This window comes from Macaca nemestrina, chromosome 20 (genome assembly GCF_043159975.1).
Source record: "Macaca nemestrina isolate mMacNem1 chromosome 20, mMacNem.hap1, whole genome shotgun sequence".
NCBI classification, from domain to species: domain Eukaryota; kingdom Metazoa; phylum Chordata; class Mammalia; order Primates; family Cercopithecidae; genus Macaca; species Macaca nemestrina.
This window is the reverse complement of record NC_092144.1, coordinates 7,676,290-7,692,815: the sequence shown is the minus strand read 5'-3', so window position 1 is coordinate 7,692,815 and position 16,526 is coordinate 7,676,290. Positions and strand designations below refer to the sequence as shown.

At 52.1% G+C, this 16,526-nt stretch overlaps 1 protein-coding gene across 1 annotated transcript in view; it reads left to right on the top strand.

Moving 5' to 3' along the window:
- The window catches only part of LOC105486985 (fibrillin 3), an 86,725-nt gene that overhangs the window by 55,392 nt on the left and 14,807 nt on the right, over positions 1-16,526 (top strand). The window contains exons 43-58 of the mRNA XM_071088161.1: positions 18-143; positions 507-623; positions 1,095-1,223; positions 2,033-2,152; positions 4,347-4,472; positions 5,699-5,851; positions 5,993-6,058; positions 6,282-6,407; positions 7,778-7,897; positions 8,010-8,132; positions 8,745-8,879; positions 9,578-9,703; positions 10,432-10,638; positions 11,847-11,972; positions 13,987-14,109; positions 14,324-14,440. Coding sequence (XP_070944262.1) covers positions 18-143; positions 507-623; positions 1,095-1,223; positions 2,033-2,152; positions 4,347-4,472; positions 5,699-5,851; positions 5,993-6,058; positions 6,282-6,407; positions 7,778-7,897; positions 8,010-8,132; positions 8,745-8,879; positions 9,578-9,703; positions 10,432-10,638; positions 11,847-11,972; positions 13,987-14,109; positions 14,324-14,440 — 2,040 coding nt within the window. The remainder of the gene's footprint in view (positions 1-17; positions 144-506; positions 624-1,094; positions 1,224-2,032; positions 2,153-4,346; positions 4,473-5,698; positions 5,852-5,992; positions 6,059-6,281; positions 6,408-7,777; positions 7,898-8,009; positions 8,133-8,744; positions 8,880-9,577; positions 9,704-10,431; positions 10,639-11,846; positions 11,973-13,986; positions 14,110-14,323; positions 14,441-16,526) is intronic.

The following is a 16,526-nucleotide window of genomic DNA, read 5'->3' as shown; positions in this document are numbered from 1 at the left end:
GCTGTCTGCACCCCTAGGACGGAATGAGTGTCGGGAGATCCTGAATGTCTGTAGCCATGGCGACTGCATGGACACAGAAGGCAGCTACATGTGTCTGTGTCACCGTGGATACCAGGCCTCTGCAGACCACACCCTGTGCATGGGTGAGACCTTCATCTTCCCCCTCCTTTCAAGTCAGGCTGCCTGGGGTCTACACCTCCCCTGGGATGGAAGTGGTGTTTCTGTCCATCCTAGTTCACAGACAGATCCAAGTCTGGGTCCTGACATTAAGATCTTGGGTAAATGGCTGATCTGCCTCCCTGTGCCTCAATTTTCCCATTTGTAAAATGGGGGTGATAGATCACACCAGGAGTACTTCCCAGCCATCACCCCCAGGGGTCACTGTCCAGTCATCTAGGCAGGGCTGGGTGCAGGGGAGGACCACTAGGTCCAGCTGGCCTCTCACTCCCTAAGTCCCCCAATGCCCTGGGTGAGCTGGGCTGGGCTCTTGGGCTTTGCTTCTGCAGACATTGATGAGTGTGACCAGCAGCCTTGTGGAAATGGGAGCTGCAAGAACATCATCGGCTCCTACAACTGCCTCTGCTTCCCTGGCTTTGTGGTGACACACAATGGGGATTGTGTGGGTGAGTCCGCTCAGTTGGCAGGCTGGCCACAAAGTAGGTTCTCAGAATCTAAGGAAGTGAATCTAGAAATTGACCACAGAAAGATGCCCAGAAAGTCTCCAAATATTTAGAAATTAAATAACGTACTCCTAAATAATCCACAAGTCAAATAAATCATAAGGAAAATTAGAAAATATTTTGAAGTAAAAGAAAATGAAAATGAAAGCATAACATATGAAAATACATAGGATGCAGCTAAGGGAGCACTTAGAGGCAAATTCATAGCATTACATAGTTATATTAGAAAATATCAGCAACTACCTTATAAGATAGGTGGAAGGTTAATACACAGTCTATACATGAGTGCTCAAGTTGAAGCCAATGCTATCAACTCAACTCAGTTGCAGACAGAAGTACAAGGAAGCCTTGATCCCTTCAAGTTTTGTGGGTGACCCTCTCCCTCTACAGATTTTGCCTATCTCCCCTCTACAGATTTTGACGAGTGTACTACCCTGGTGGGGCAGGTGTGCCGATTTGGCCATTGCCTCAACACAGCTGGTTCCTTCCACTGCCTCTGCCAGGATGGCTTTGAGCTCACAACTGATGGGAAGAATTGTGTGGGTGAGTCTGCCTATGGTGCTTGGAGGCATCTTAACCAGCCCCTGCTCCATGTACACCACAGTTTGGTACTTCTGGGTGAGCATAGATCCTTTTACTACCAAGCATTTATTTTAAGGTTTAAAAAAATAATACCCAGCACTTTGGGAGGCTGAGGTGGAAGGATTGCTTGAGGCCAGGAGTTTGAGACTAGCCTGGGCAACATAGTGAGCTATCGTCTCTACAAAGAAATTAAAATTAGCCAGGAGTGGTGGCTATTGCCTGTAGTCCTAGCTACTCGGGAGGCTGGGGCAGGAGAACCACTTGAGCCCAGGAGTTTGAGGCTGCAGTGAGCTGGAGTCACACCACTGCACTCCAGCCTGGGCAACAGGGAAAGATCCTATCTCAAAATAAATAAATTAATTAAATAATTATAAAACCAGTACATCAAACCTATGTTTTTATGTATGGGATTTGAGGTGTAGGGTGAGGCTGTCTTGAAAATGTAAGTTTCCAGAAGCAAAGAATAGTAGAAGCACTAAATAGTTACCATGGAAGGAATCTGCTGGTGGTGCCAGATTAGGAATCTTGCTACCTCTTCCCACTGGACACCATCTGGCCCCACCTATAACCCCACGAGAGTCAGATAATCCTTCCCCAGCTGTCCCTGTGGTCCTGAGTCTCAGCCCTTGCCCTGGAGCCAGAATTGCCACTGCGAGGGCTTGTCCTTGGGCCCTCGGTGATCACACAGTAATTGCAGGTGTTGGTCCCAGTCCCAGGTGAGCCCCCTGCATCCTGGCTGGCACAAGGACCCTTCTTTCTTCTTTTCGCAGACACCAATGAGTGCCTCAGCCTCGCAGGAACCTGCCTACCAGGCACCTGCCAGAACCTCGAGGGCTCCTTCCGTTGCATCTGTCCCCCTGGCTTCCAGGTGCAGAGTGACCACTGCATTGGTGAGTGTCCAGCCCCAACTCCCATTTTTGGGACCAGGGAGTGCCTCTCTTTCTCTATCCATAAAATGGGAATACCAGCTAGGGTTGTGACGAAGGTGGAGATGTACTTAACGCAGAGTGAAACACAGCTTCATAAACTATTATTGTCATTCTGATTGTTTCTGGACTTTGCGCTCAGGATTTTGTCTCTGGTGCCCACAGGCTTCCTCGTGAATCCTATAAATTGACATGGGTGTGGGGGTCTCACCGTTTCTCAGTGTACCCAAATGTAGAGCTCCTCACTTGCTAACTGGTGATCAAGGACCAGTCTGGCCCAAGCTTCACTGTTGTAATCACCTATAGAGATGATTTCATGCAGTCTGGACTAACCAGTCTGGCCTGATCTCCTTTGGTCCATTTATCCACTTGGGCTAGCCTCAGAGAGTGTGGGCTAACCTGGACCAACCTGGGCTGAGCAGATGAGCTACCTTGTTCACTGTAGTCTAACCTGGACCAGTCTGGCCTGAGCAAATGGGCTAGCCTGGGCTAACCTGAACCAGTCTGGCCTGAACTCCTCTGATCTGGGCTTCCATCTGGGCTAGCCTTGTATAATCTGAACCAGTCTGGCCTGATCTCTTCTGATCTATTCTTTTTTTTTTTTTTTTTTTTTGAGACAGAGTCTCACTCTCAGCTCACTGCAACCTCCACCTCCTGGGTTCAAGCGATTCTCCTGCCTCAGCCTCCTGAGTAGCTGGGATTACAGGTGCTCATCACCACACCTGGCTAATTTTTGTATTTTTAGTAGAAACGGGGTTTCATCATGATGGCCAGGCTGGTCTCAGACTCCTGACCTCAAGCGATCTTCCCACCTTAGCCTCCCAAAGTGCTGGGAATACAGGCATGAGTCACCACGCCCAGCCTATTCTGATTTATTCTATTTGGGCTAGCTTAATACAACATGAGCTAACCCCATCCAGTGTAGGGTAAATATATCCAGTCTCAGTTAGCTTTGTGCAATTTTATTTTTTTTTTAAGGTTTTAAAATTTTTTTCTATTTTTTCTTATTTTAATCTCAACAGTTAAGGGGGGACAGGTGGCTTTTGCTTACATAGATAAATTCTTCAGTGGTGATTTCTGAGATTTTGGTGCACCTGTCATCTGAGTAGTATACAATGTACCCAGTATGTAGTCTTTTGTCCCTCACCCCCCTCCCATCTTTCCCTGGAAGTCCCCAAAGTCCTTTATGTCATTATTATGCCTTTGCATCCTCATAGATTAGCTCCCACTTGTAAGTGAGAACATACGATATTTGATTTTCCATTCCTGAGTTACTTCACTTAGAATAATGGCCTCTAGCCCCATCCAAGTTGCTGCAAAGGACATTATTTTGTCTTTTTTTTGATGGAGTCTCGCTCTGTCACCCAGGCTGGAGTGCAGTGGCACGATCTCTGCTCACTGCAATATCCACCTCCCGGGTTCAAGTGATTCTTCTGCCTCACCCTCCTGGTAGCTGGGATTACAGGTGCGCACCACCACAACGCCTGGCTAAATTTGGCATTTTCAGTTGAAACGGGGGTTTCACCATGTTGGCCAGGCTGGTCTCCAGCTCCTGAACTCAAGTGATCCACCGACCTTGGCCTCCCAAAGTGCTGGGATTACAGGTGTGAGCCACTGCACCTATTTTGTTCCATTTTGTGGCTGAGTAGTATTCCACGGTGTATTGCATACCACATTTTCTTTATCTACTCATTGGTTGATGGGCATTTATAAACATGATGGTTCCATATTTCTGCGATTGTGAATTGTGTTGCTATAAACAGGCATGTGAATGTGTCCTTTTCATATAATGACTTACTTTCCTTTGGGTAGGTACCCAGTAGTAGGATTGCTGGATTGAATGGTAGTTCCACTTTTAGTTCTTTAAGGAATCTCCACACTGTTTTCCATAGAGGCTGTACTATGTGCAGTTTCAGTCTCTAATCATGAACTCTTCCTGACCATGACCTTTACTCTGGAGACACCTTCCGGGAAGGACCTACGTGCATACACAATGCTCACCTCGCGCTACAGCTCATACTGAGCTCTCAGCACCCCAGCCCCGCTGCAGCCCCTGGCTGGACCTGCACTCCATCTGCCCCTCCTCACAGCGGAGTCCTCTCCCCACTGGTGGAGGTCCTGCTTGCCCCCCACCCAGCTCATATCCCCGCCCTTCCAGATATCGACGAGTGCTCAGATGAGCCCAACCTCTGCCTCTTTGGCACCTGTAGCAACAGCCCTGGGAGCTTCCAGTGCCTCTGCCCACCTGGCTTTGTCCTCTCTGACAATGAGCACCGTTGCTTTGGTGAGTCTGCACAGGGCTCAGGGAAGAGGGTGGGAAGTGGGGCGGGGAAGGGTCAGATTGCCCAGAAAAGAGGGCTGTAGTTTCTTGTATGACCCTACGGGAGCTTTGACCAGGCAGAGGTGTCTCTCTGCATTAGCAGGGTTATCCTAGTGCCAGCAACCTCTTGGCTATAGAGGTCATGTCAACAGAGGGCTAACCTGGTCCATTTTGAGCTAGCCTGTGTGTGCTTCATTTAGGTTTTCCTTGTATTGGTCACATGACTATAGGCTGTCAGTGGGCTGGTTTTGTCCAGTTTGAGCTAGCCTAGACTACTCTGGGCTGGCTCCGTTTCAGCTGGGCTAGCCTCATCTACTGTGGGCTAACCTCACCCAGCTTGAGCCAGCCTGTTCTCTCACAGGTCAGGGGCAATAAGGGTGAGAGCAGAGCCTGCAGTGCACCTCAACGAATAATTGCTGTTCTGGGAGGCTGGGACCCCAGCCTGCTGGTGAGGACTTGATAGGCGTCCAGAGCCGAGGATTTGGGTTTTGGAGTCTGAATTCCAGGTTCCTCGGGCTTTCTGGAATCAGTCATTTTGCCTCTCCAGGAAGGGGTTTTTGATCCAAGAGTAACCACCGAGTTTGATCTTTCTTCCTGGCATGAGAACACCCCAAAGCAATAAAGTGGGGTGCGATTCCAGCTGTCCCCTCAAAACCCCAGGGCAGGTTGGGGTCGGTGGCTCTTGCCTGTAATACCAGCACTTTGGGAGGCTGAGATAGGCTGATCACCTGAGGTCAGGAGTTTCAGACCAGCCTGGCCAATGTGGTGAAACACTGTCTCTACTAAAAATACAAAAATTAGATGGGTGTGGTGGCACATGCCTGTCATCCCAGCTACTTGGGAGGCTGAGGCAGGAGAATCAATTGAACCTGGGAGGTAGAGGTTGCAGTGAGCCAAGATCATACAACTGCACTGCAGCCTGGGCAACACAGCAAGACTCCATCTGAAAAAAACAAAAAACCACCACCACCACCAACAATGAAAAACCCAGGGCAGATCCTCATTGGCCCAGAGTAGGTCACACGTCCATCCTCAAACCAATCACCATGACCAGGGGCGTGGCATGTTCTGATTGGCCACTGGCAGGATCAGCACAACCTATTCACCAGGACTGGGGTGCGAGAGGTCAGAGAGGCAGGTGGGCACTGCCAGTGGCCCTCAATCAGGGTAATGGAGCCCCCATCCCACAGACACACGGAAGAGTTTCTGCTTCACCCGTTTTGAGGCTGGGAAGTGCTCGGTGCCCAAAGCTTTCAACACCACCAAGACCCGCTGCTGCTGCAGTAAGAGGCCTGGGGAGGGTTGGGGAGACCCCTGTGAGCTGTGTCCCCAGGAAGGCAGCGGTGAGTGCCCACCCCTGTCCAGCCTCCCCTGTCATGATGCGCCCTCACCTTCCTCTCTCATTCTTCCCTCATCCTTCCCTGCACACACCTGGGGGCTGCACCTGGGCCCTGACTCTGACTCCCCTCCCCCTCTCTGTCCAGCTGCCTTTCAGGAGCTCTGCCCCTTTGGCCACGGGGCAGTCCCAGGCCCGGATGACTCCCGAGAAGGTGAGCCCCTCACCCACGTGCTCAGAGCCCCTTCTGGGCCACCCAGATCCATCTCCGCACTGCCTGGGTCTCTGAGTCTCAGGCTCCCGCTGAGAGCCCGAGTGGCCCTGGACCCTCCCAGCCTGGGGCTTGGGCTCTCATCCCCTTGGGGCCTTGAGTGTGGCCAGGGCTCTGGGGATTGCATGGTGACAGGAGCCATGTCTGCAACACCTGCCATCCACAGACGTGAACGAGTGTGCAGAGAACCCTGGCGTCTGCACTAACGGCATCTGTGTCAACACCGATGGATCCTTCCGCTGTGAGTGTCCCCTTGGCTACAGCCTGGACTTCACCAGCATCAACTGTGTGGGTGAGTGGCCAGCCCTGCTCCAGCCCTGTCCCAGGCCCCTCCCAGGACAGGAAGGAACAGAGCAGGGCAGGGAAGACACTCCCAGGCAGTGGGCGAGATCCTGTCCTTACCCACTGCCTCTCTCCCCCATTCGCTTTTCCTCCCTCTGTACTTCACTCACTCATTCATTCACTTACTCACTCATTTTCTTGCTCATTCATTCACTCACTCACTTATTCATTTACTCACTCACTTATTCATTTACTGACTCATTCTTTCACTGACTCATTTATTCATTCACTTGCTCACTCATTCACTTCTCCATTTTCTCATTCACTTCTTCATTTTCTCATTCATGCACTCATTTATTCACTCACTCTATCTACTCATTCATGTACCAGTTCACTCACTCATTCACTCCTTTGCTCACTCATTCCTTCACTTGTTCATTCATTCACTTGTTAATTCACTAACTCCCTCATTCATTCACACCTCACTCATTCATTCACTTGCTCATTCATTTATTCATTTACTCACTTATTCACTCATTTGCTCCCTCACTTATTCACTTGCTAATTCACTCACTCATTCACTCCTTTGCTCACTCATTCCTTCACTTGTTTATTCATTCACTTGTTCATTCAATCACTCCCTCATTCATTCACACCTCATTTAGTCACTGGCTCATTCATTCATTCACTCATTCATTCACTCATTCACTCGTTTGCTCCCTCGTTTATTCATTTGCTTATTTGTTCACTCATTCATTCATTCCTTCATTTGTCTCCTTGCTCATTCACCCATCCAATCACTCATTTATTCACTTACTCACTTGTTCCTTTGTTCATTCATTCATGCTTTCACTCACCTATTCACTCATTCGTTTCCTCATTTGCCCCCTTGTTCATTCATTCACTTCCTTGCTGATTCCTCCATTCACTCACTCACTAATTCACCCACTCATTGACCCCTTTACTCACTCATTCCCTTATTCATTTAACCGTTCATTCACTTATTCATTTATATGTTTTATAGAGATGAAGTTTTGCTGTGTTACCCAGGCTCTGTTCGAACTCCTGGACTCAAGAGACCCTCTTGCCTCAGTTTCAGTTACTGGTTTAATCACTCCTTCATTCACTGGTTCATTCGTTCACTTATTGCTTATTCACTCACTCCCTTACTCACTCATGCATTCCCTTACCTGCCCACTTGCTCACACATTCACTCATTCATTCACTAAACACATACCACTTGCCTGCCCCATAGCCAGACTAGAGGTGCATTCGATCTGGCCCCATCCGAACTGTGGTGGTCAACAGGCAGGCAGATGGGATGCTATTGAGGATGGGGGACCCTCTGCAGGCATTGACCACCCCCTTACCCCCACCCAGACACAGACGAGTGCTCTGTCGGCCACCCCTGTGGGCAGGGCACATGCACCAACGTCATCGGAGGCTTCGAATGTGCCTGTGCTGACGGCTTTGAGCCTGGCCCCATGATGACCTGTGAGGGTACGACTCTGCTTGCCCAGGACCTGGGCCGTGTGACGGAGATGCCTGGGGGAGGGAGTGGAGGTCCTACCCACAGCCCCCCCACAGCTGGCACCTCCACTGGCCTCCCCAGACATCGACGAATGCTCCCTGAACCCGCTGCTCTGTGCCTTCCGCTGCCACAATACCGAGGGCTCCTACCTGTGCACCTGCCCAGCCGGCTACACCCTGCGGGAGGATGGGGCCATGTGTCGAGGTAGGCCTGACCAACATGGTGAAACCCTGTCTCTACTGAAAATACAAAATCAGCTGGGTGTGGTGGCGCATGCTTGTAATCCCAGCTACTTGGGAGGCTGAGAGACAGGAGAATCACTTGAACCTGGGAGGCGGAGGTTGCAGTGAGCCGAGATCCTGCCACTGCACTCCAGCCTGGGCGACAAGAGCAAAACTCCATCTCAAAAAAAAAAAAAAAAAAAGAATCCTGCAATGCGCACAGAACAGCCACCCACCACAGAGAGCTTTCCTATCCCAAATTTCACAGTGTCAAGGGTGGGAGACCCTGGTCTGGGACTCAATGTCTGTGGGGCTGTTTCAGAGTCAGTGTTCCAGGGGCCAGGAGCAGACTCACAGACTCTGACGTGGGCAGGGGATGCAAGCTTTGTGGGACAATTCCTGATTCCCTTAGCTTCTTGGAAGCTGGGGCTGGGCAGGAGCCTCCTAGGCTCCCTTCCTAGGAGGGATGGACACCTGACAGGGCCTGCAGGGAATTTACTCAGGTCCCACCAGGGCTGACGTAGGGTGGAATCCAGGTCCCCACAGCCGTGGGGTGCCTGGCCTTGGCTGACCATCTGTCCCTGGTCATCCGAAGATGTGGACGAGTGTGCAGATGGTCAGCAGGACTGCCACGCCCGGGGCATGGAGTGCAAGAACCTCATCGGTACCTTCGTGTGCGTCTGTCCCCCAGGCATGCGGCCCCTGCCTGGCTCCGGGGAGGGCTGCACAGGTATGGGGGTACTGGAGCTTCAGGGGTGTAGGGAACCCCTTGTGGAAGCAAGAGGGTCGGACCAGGCACAGTGGCTCATAACTGTCATCCCAGCACTTTGGGAGGCTGAGGCGGGAGGATCGCTTGAGCCCAGGAATTTGAGGTTGCAATAAGTTAGGACAGTGCCACTGCACTCCAGCCTGGGCAACAGAGCGAGACCCCATCTCCAAAAACAATAAAAGTAAAAATAAGGCCTGGCACGGTGGCTCACGCCTGTAATCCTAGCACTTTGGGAAACCAAGGCGGGTAGATCACCTGAGGTCAGGAGTTTAAGACCAGGCTGGCCAACATGACAAAACCCCGTCTCTACCAACAATTTAAAAAAAATAATAAATTAAAAAAAAATTAATTGAGCAAGGCGGCGGGCATCTGTAATCCCAGCTACTTGGGAAACTGAGGCAGGAGAATTGCTTGAACCCAGGAGGCAAAGGTTGCAGTGACCTGAGATGGTGCCATTGCACTCCAGCCTGGGTGACGGAGTGAGACTCTGTCTCAAAATAGAAAATAATAAAAATAAAAATAAATTAATAAAATTAAATTAAAATAAAAATAAGCAAGAGGGCCTGGGCAGACCCAAAGGGGCCCTTTGGGGCTGTGGAAGAGACAGGTTGCCTGTGGCCTACCCCACACCCCGGTCTGCCTCATCCCTCCCATCTCAGATGACGATGAATGCCGCGCTCAGCCTGACCTCTGTGTCAATGGCCGCTGCGTCAACACCGAGGGCAGCTTCCGGTGCGACTGTGATGAGGGCTTCCAGCCCAGCCCCACCCGTACTGAGTGCCACGGTGAGTGTGGCTGGCCACGCACAGTGGATGCCCCCACCTACCATGTGGCCCCCACTGCCTGTCCCCCCACTGCCTGTCCCCCCACTGCCTGTCCCTCCCACTGCCTGTCCCCCCACTGCCTGTCCCTCCCACTGCCTGTCCCCCCCACAACCTGTTCCCCCCACCGCCTGTCTCCCCCACCGCCTGTCCCCCCCACCGCCTGTCCCTCTCACCGCCTGTCCCTCTCACCGCCTGTCCCTCCCACCGCCTGTCCCTCTCACTGCCTGTCTCCCCCACTGCCTGTCCCTCCCACTGCCTGTTCCCCCCACTGCCTGTCCCCCCACTGCCTGTTTCCCCACTACCTGTCCCTCCCACTGCCTGGGAGCTCCCCAAGGGGCCTGGGGCACTGAGGGGCGACCCAGGGGGTTGCTGAGCTAATCTGGACACACACGTCCAGTGCTCCCCCGCTGTCCCTCTTCCCTCTGTCCCTTCTGTTAAATCCTGGAAGAGTGGGAGGCCTTCTCCACACCTCCTCCAACCTTACTGGTGCCACACCCTGGAACCAGCCTTCCCCAGATCTCCCACTTCCTGGGAACTAACCCCAGCCATCTGTCCTGTGTATCTAGCTCCCTCCTGGACACCCCTATTCCCAACATCCCCAAAGAACAGCTTGCCCCAAACTAAGATCAGTCTTTGCCCCCAAACCGGCCTCCTGGAGTGACCCTTGGCTTTCCTGTTGTTCTCCGCAGACATCCGGCAGGGGCCCTGCTTTGCCGAGGTGCTGCAGGCTATGTGCCAGGCTCTGTCCAGCAGCAGCGAGGCTGTCACCAGGGCCGAGTGCTGCTGTGGGGGTGGTCGGGGCTGGGGGCCCCGCTGCGAGCTCTGTCCCCTGCCTGGCACCTCCGCCTACAGGAAGCTGTGCCCCCACGGCTCAGGCTACACTGCTGAGGGCCGAGGTGGGTGCCCATGCCCTCAGGACCCTCAGGGGGGCAAGAAGCGGGGGAATTTGCTCAGGGTCATGCGTCTGTACTACAGCAGGTGCTAGAATGTGTGAGCCACTCTGTGTGTGTGCGTGTGTGTGTGTGTGTGTGTGTCTTTGTGCTAGCAGATATGAGAACCAGTACATGTGCTCCATATGTGTGGAAGAACTCGGGGGGTTGAGGGAGCAGGTGTGTGAGTCAATGTGTGTGTGTGTGTGTGTGTGTGTGTGTCTTTGTGCTAGCAGATATGAGAACCAGTACATGTGCTCCATATGTGTGGAAGAACTCGAGGGGCTGAGGGAGCAGGTGTGTGAGTCAATGTGTGTGTGTGTGTGTGTGTTCTGAGACAGAGTCTTGCTTTGTTACCAGGCTGGAGTATGGTGGTGCAATCTCAGCTCACTGCAACCTCTGCCTCCCAGTGGCATACCTGTCATCCCAGCACTTTGGGAGGCTGAAGCTGGAGGATTGCTTAAGCTTAAGCCCAGGAATTTGGGGCTGCAATGAGCTAAGATAGTGCTACGGCACTCCACCCTGGGCGACAGAGCGAGACTTTGTCTCCAAAAACAAAAACAAAATAGGCCGGGCACAGTGGCTCACGCTTGTAATCCCAGCACTTTGGGAGGTGGCCTGTGTGTTGTGGGCTTGGGTGAGGGTACAAGGGCAAGTGTGTGAGTGCGTGTGAGCCAGTGTGGGGACATCAGCATGTCTCACTGAGTGTGTCACTGAGAGTGAGATGGGTTATCTGTGTGACCAGCAGTGACATCAATAGGACTGGGGAGGAAATGGCTTTCTGGGGGTGTGTCTGGGGGGAGATGCGGGAGTCCCTGAGTGTGGGTGTATGTTCCCATGTTTCTGCAGGAGCGTCAGGTGTGTGGTTGTTGTGTCATGTTGCATGCACTGTGTGTCTCTGTTGTGCATGTTGGTGCACTGAGGAGGTGTCGCTGTTGAGGCCGGGGGAGGTGGATGTGTGTCCCCCTCCCTGGGAAGCTTCATGGGCTTGTCCTGCGGGCTCAGGTGTCATCCGCAGCCTGAGGATGGGGTCCACGTGGGCTGGGGTGCAGTGGCGGGTGTGGAAGGCAGGCTGGACTTTGCTCCGAGGAGATGGCTGCGGCCAGAGAGAAGGAGACATGCCTCGATGGCCCAAGGCGGCCAGCCAGCCCCATTTGCGCCCTGCTTTTCCCCAGATGTAGATGAATGCCGTATGCTTGCTCACCTGTGTGTCCATGGAGAGTGCATCAACAGCCTCGGCTCCTTCCGCTGCCACTGTCAGGCCGGGTACACACCAGATGCTACTGCTACCACCTGCCTGGGTGAGCCCAGCCCTCTGCACCTGCACCCTTGGCCCAGCCCGGCCACCTCCTACACAGCCCCTGACCACAACTTCCCTGAGACTTTGCGGTTTGCAATGTTAGGGTTTCATTTACAAAGTGGTGCCCGAACCATACAGACAACTGAGGTCCAGGTGCGATGGCCCGCCACTGTAATCCCAGTATTTTGGGAGATCGAGGTGGGAGGATCACTTGAGGCCAGGAGTTTCAGACCAGCCCGGGCAACATAGCAAGATCCCATCACTAAAAAAAATTAGCCAGGAATGGTGGCCTGTAGTCCAACATGCGCCTGTAGCCCCAGCTACTTGGGGAGGCTGCTTGAGCTCAGGAGTCTGAGGCTTCCGTGAGCTGTGATTGCGCCACTGCAGTCCAACCTGGGTGACAGAGTGAGACCCTGTCTCTTAAAAAATGAAAAAGAAGGCCGGGCGTGTTGGCTTGTGATCCCAGCACTTTGGGAGGCCGAGGCGGGTGGATCACAAGGTCAGGAGTTCAAGACCAGCCTGGCCAAGATGGTGAAACTCCGTCTGTACTGAAAATGCAAAAAAATTGGCCAGGCGTGGTGGCACGCGCCGGTAAACCCATAATCCCAACTACTTCGGAGGCTGAGGCAGAGAATTGCTTAAACCTGGAGGGGTGGAGGTTGCAGTGAGCTGAGATCATGCCAGTGCTCTCCAGCCTGGGCGACACAGCAAGACTCTGTCTAAAAAAAAAAAAAAAAAAAAACCTGGCCACACATGGTAGCTCATGCTTATAATCCCAGCACTTTGGGAGGTCAAGGTGGGCACATCATTTGAAGCCAGTATTTCAAGACCAGCCTGGCCAAGATGGTGAAACCCCATCTGTACTAAAAATACAAAAATCAGCTGCACGTACTTCTGCACGCCTATAATCCCAGCTACTTGGGAGGCTGAGGCAGGGGAATCGTTTGAACCCGGGAAGTAGAGGTTGTAGTGAGCTGAGATCATGCCACTGCACTGTAGCCTGGGCAACAGAGTGAGACTCTGTCAAGAAAGAAAGAGAGAAAAGAAAGAGAAAGGAAGAAAAGAAGAAAGAAAGGAAGGAAGGAAGGAAGGAAGGAAGGAAGGAAGGAAGGAAGGAAGGAAGAAAGAAAGAAAGAAAGGAAGAAAGAAAGAAAAAGGAGAAAGAAAAAAGAAAGAAAGAAAAGAAAAAAGAAAGAAAGAAAAGAGAGGAAGGAAGGGAAAGAACGCCAGGTGAGGTGGCTCATGCCTGTAATCCCAGCACATTTTGGGAGGCTGAGGCAGGAGGATCACTTGAGGCTAGGAATTTGAGACCAGCCTGACCAACATTGTGAAACCATCTCTACTAAAAAAAAAGAAAGAAAAAGAAAAAAATTAGCCAGGTGTGGTAGTATGTGCCGGTAATGCCAGCTGCTTGGGAGGCTGAGGCAGGAGAATTGTTTGAACATGGGACGCGGAGGTTGCAGTGAGCCGAGATTGCACCGCTGCATTCCAGCCTGGGTGATGCAGCAAGAGTCCGTCTCAAGAAAGAAAGAGAGGAAGGAAGGAAGGAAGGGAGGGAGGGAGCATCCTTTCCTTCTCCTACCCCCATCCCATTTGGGCCACTTTCCTGCTGTTGTTTCTTTTATTTTGCACATCCTGAGATTTTTCAGTTACGTTTTGTAGCAAGTGTACATCTAAGTCAGCAGGAGGCAAACCCCAGCCTGAGGGTCAAATCTGGCCCTCCAATTGTTCTTGTCAATAAAGTTTTATTAGCACACAGCCATACACATTTGTCTGCTTACCCTCAGTGGCTGCTTTGCTGGTACAAAGGCCACATGGAGTAGTTGTGTCCGAGACGATGTGGCCTGCAAAACCAAATGTGTTTACCATCTGGCTTTTTGCAGAAAAAGTGTTAATTCCTATGTAAGTCCACAGATTCCGGATGGTCCAGGTCTGGGTGGAGACCCCAGTCCCTGAACACCCCCAGGGAATGTCTGTCTAACCCCGCCCCACCACACCCCACTGTCCTTCCCTAGATGTGGACGAGTGCAGCCAGGTCCCCAAGTGGTGTACGTTCCTCTGCAAAAACACGAAGGGCAGCTTCCTATGCAGCTGTCCCCGAGGCTACCTGCTGGAGGAGGATGGCAGGACCTGCAAAGGTGATGTCCTTTCAACTCTCCCCCACTCCCGCCACTGCATGCACTCTAGGGTCCTGCTCCTGTCCCCTGCAATCTCACCCCCTCCCATCTGCATGGAGTCAAGCACCATCTCCGGGATCTTTCTCTTGTCATCCCTCTGCCTGGAGGTGGCAAGGGAAGCCCCTAACCCCCGACTGGGCCCTGCCCTGAGCCTGCTGGACTATCTGTGCTGCAGACCTGGACGAATGCACCTCCCGGCAGCACAACTGTCAGTTCCTCTGTGTCAACACTGTGGGCGCCTTCTCCTGCCGCTGTCCACCCGGCTTCACCCAGCGCCACCAGGCCTGCTTCGGTGAGTGACCCTTGCCCCTCACCGGGAGGTGATGCACAACCCCAGCCTTAGTTATTTTGCTCACCAAGAAAATATCAAGTTGGCCGGGCACAGTGGCTCTTGCCTGTAATCCCAGCACTTTGGAAAGCCAAGGCGGGCGGATCACCTGAGGTCAGGAGTTCAAGACCAGCGTGGCCAATATGGTGAAACCCCGTCTCTACTAAAAATACAAAAAAAAATAGCCTGAAATGGTGGCAGGTGCCTGTAATCCCACCTACTCGAGAGGCTGAGGCAGGAGAATCGCTTGAACCCAGGAGGCAGAGGTTGTGGTGAGCCAAGATCACGCCACTGCACTCCAGCCTGGGCAACAAGAGCAAAACTCTGTCTCAGAAAAAAAAAAAAAAAAGCACCCAACATCTACTGGACATTGGGAACGTGGGGGTGATCAGAACAAAGTCCTTACTTCCTCAGTGCTTGCTTCCTGGAGGCATCTAGAACCTCCTTCCTCTCCTTTGGGAGGAGAGAGGCCCTCTGGCCTTGGTTCATGGCACCTTGCCTTCCCCCTGACAAGTGCCTGCTGGGTCTCCCTCCCAGAGCCTCCCCAGAGTGCTCCTGAAATCCCAGGTCTCACATAGTCCCAAGAGGAAATCAGTTCCACAGCTAAAGTCACAAGAGCATCTGTTACCATCATTGTTTCTTAGTGTCTTGTGGCTCCCAGGGAACCCAATCTTCCCCAAAGGCAGAGCCTAGTCAAGGGTGGCGCCATTCATGCTCCAACTAATCTGCCCAGACATCACCTACTGTGTACCAGGCAGTGCTCCAGACCAAAGGGTGGCAAACTCCAGCCTGCCAGCCAAGCGCGGCCCCCTGCTTGCTTTTGTTAATAAAGTTTTATTGACACACAGCCAAGCCCACTTGCTTACAATCACCTGTGGCTGCTTTGCACTATATTGGCAGAGAAGAGTCTTGGGACAGAGCCTGTTACAGAAACAGAAATGGTTTGTCGGGCCCTGTTATAGACCCTGGGGGTACAGCAACAAACATAAGAGGCAAGACTCTTTCGTCATGGAACTTTCCTTCTGGCACAGAATCAGACTAGAAGCAGACATAACAAGAAACTAACAGAATGGTGTGGCTGGGGGTGGTAGCTCATGCCTGTAACCCCATCACTTTGGGAGGCTGAGGCTGGCAGATCACTTGAGGACAGAAATTCGAGACCAGCCTGGCCAACATGACAAAACCCTGTCTCTACTAAAAATACAAAAATTAGCTGGGCGTGGTGGTGGCGCCTGTAATCCCAACTACTCAGGAGGCTGAGGCAAGAGAATCACTTGAACCTGGGAGGTGAAGGTTGCCGTGAGTCAAGATTGTGCCACTGCACTCCAGCCTGGGGGACACAGCAAGACTCTGTCTCAAAAACAAACAAACAAAAAATTAACAGAATAGTGTGCTCAAAGGTGATGCGTGTCATGAAAGAAAGAAAAAATAAAAGCAGGAGTTCAGGAAAGGAGAGGACCGCAGGGTTGTTTTGGGATGCAGGGAGAGATTTGTTGTTGGGTTTTGGTTGTGTTGTGTTGTTCGTTTGTTTGTTATAGAAATGGAGTCTTGCTCTGTCACCCAAGCTGGAATATGTGATATGATCACAGTGCACTGAAACCTCAAATTCCTGGGCTCAAGCAATCCTCCCACTGCAGCTTCCCTAGTACTTGGGACTACAGGCTCACCACACCTGGATTTTGTTTTTGTTTTTGTTTTTTGTTTCTTAGAGATGGATTCTCTTCACGACTCTGTTGCCCGGGCTTGAGTACAGTGGCTATTCACAAATGTGATCATAGCACACTGAAGCCTCAAACTCCTGGTGTCAAGTGATCCTCCCACCTCAGCCTCCAGAGAGGGCTTCGGTTGTGATTTGTTTTTTGTTTTTTGTTTTTGGAACAGAGTCTCGCTCTGTCGCCCAGGCTGGAGTGCAGTGGCCGGATCTCAGCTCACTGCAAGCTCCACCTCCCGGGTTTACGCCATTCTCCTGCCTCAGCCTCCCAAGTAGCTGGGACTACAGGCGCCCGCCACCTCGCCCGGCTAGTTTTTTGTATTTTTTAGTAGAGACGGG